The sequence below is a fragment of the Alligator sinensis genome, unplaced genomic scaffold (assembly GCF_000455745.1).
Source record: "Alligator sinensis unplaced genomic scaffold, ASM45574v1 scaffold1871_1, whole genome shotgun sequence".
In the NCBI taxonomy this organism is placed as follows: Eukaryota; Metazoa; Chordata; order Crocodylia; family Alligatoridae; genus Alligator; species Alligator sinensis.
The window spans coordinates 12755-13900 of record NW_005844075.1 but is presented as its reverse complement, the minus strand read 5'-3'; the positions used below and the strand labels follow the sequence as shown (position 1 = coordinate 13900).

General features: G+C 53.2%; 1 protein-coding gene across 1 annotated transcript in view; it reads left to right on the top strand.

The window, feature by feature from the left end:
- Positions 1-324: 324 nt before the first annotated feature.
- Positions 325-1146, top strand: part of LOC102385011 (zinc finger protein 883-like) — an 8497-nt gene continuing 7675 nt past the window's right edge. Inside the window, exon 1 of the mRNA XM_025195841.1 lies at positions 325-362. Within this exon, the coding sequence (XP_025051626.1) occupies positions 329-362 (34 nt within the window). The 5' untranslated portion in view covers positions 325-328. The remainder of the gene's footprint in view (positions 363-1146) is intronic.

Here is a 1146-nt window from a genome sequence, read left to right as displayed (position 1 = left end):
CTCCAGGGGCCGAGCAAACACAAGGTGCTGAGCTGGGCTAAAGCCAACACCTGAGCTCCTGTGTCCATAGCTGCATCCATGTCACGGGTCAGCTGACTAATGGGGAATTTTGCATCCCTGCCTGTCGGGGCCAAGCCTGCCACTAGTTACAGTACAGAGTGATCCCAGTCAGGGCTGTGGGGGCTGGAAGCAGGTAGAAGAGGAGACACTGATGGTGTAACACTTGTGCCTGCAGCTCCAGGAGGTGTTTGAGGACGTGGCCGTGTATTTCACACGGAGGGAGTGGGAGCTGCTGGACGATGACGACAAGGTGCTTTACCGGGACCAGATGCTGAAGAATTTCCAAGCCCTCGTTTCCCTGGGTAAAGCTCTGGTTCTTGCTTCTCTCTGGAGTACTTGACAGAAGCCTTACCGAGAGTGCAGGAACAAACCATCCTGATGTGCAGGAAGATTAACAAGCATGGCAGAAGACCAGCTTGGCTTAGCAGGGGGTGTCCGGCAGGGCAGCAGCTCTGCATGAAAGGGCCTGGGGGTTACAGTGGACAATCAGCTGAAAACGAGCCAGCGGTGTGCCCTTGCTGCCAAGAAAGGTAATGGCATCCTGGGCTGCATTGGTGCGTGTGTTGTCAGCAGGCCAAGGAAAGTGATTCCTCCCCTCTATTCAGCACTGGTGAGGTCACATCTGGAGTACTGTTTTCAGTTTTGGGCCTTTGGATATGGAAAAATTGGAGAGAGTCCAGCAGTAGACAACAAAAATGGTGAGGGGCTGGGAGACATGCCCTGTAAGGAAAGACTGAGGAAACAGGACTTACTTAGCCTAGAGAAGAGGAGACTGTTTGGCAACCATTGATCTTTCCAGATCACGGTGTATGCATGGGAGGTCACCCAGGCCTTCGATGCATGTGCCTAGGCAGGAGTTTTTTGGAGGAGTGGAGGCTGCCCAGACCTTCCATCCCCTTTAGGCCACCAAGATGTCTGGTGCCTCCCTGGCTGTATTTGTATTAGCATCTGGGAGTTGAAAGCTTTTGTGTGGCAGACAAGGATGAACCACGGGGGACTCCAGAAGAGGAGACTGAGTGGGGACTTAATAGCAGCCTTCAACTACCTGAAGGGAGGTTCGAAAGGGAATGGAACCAGACTGTTCTC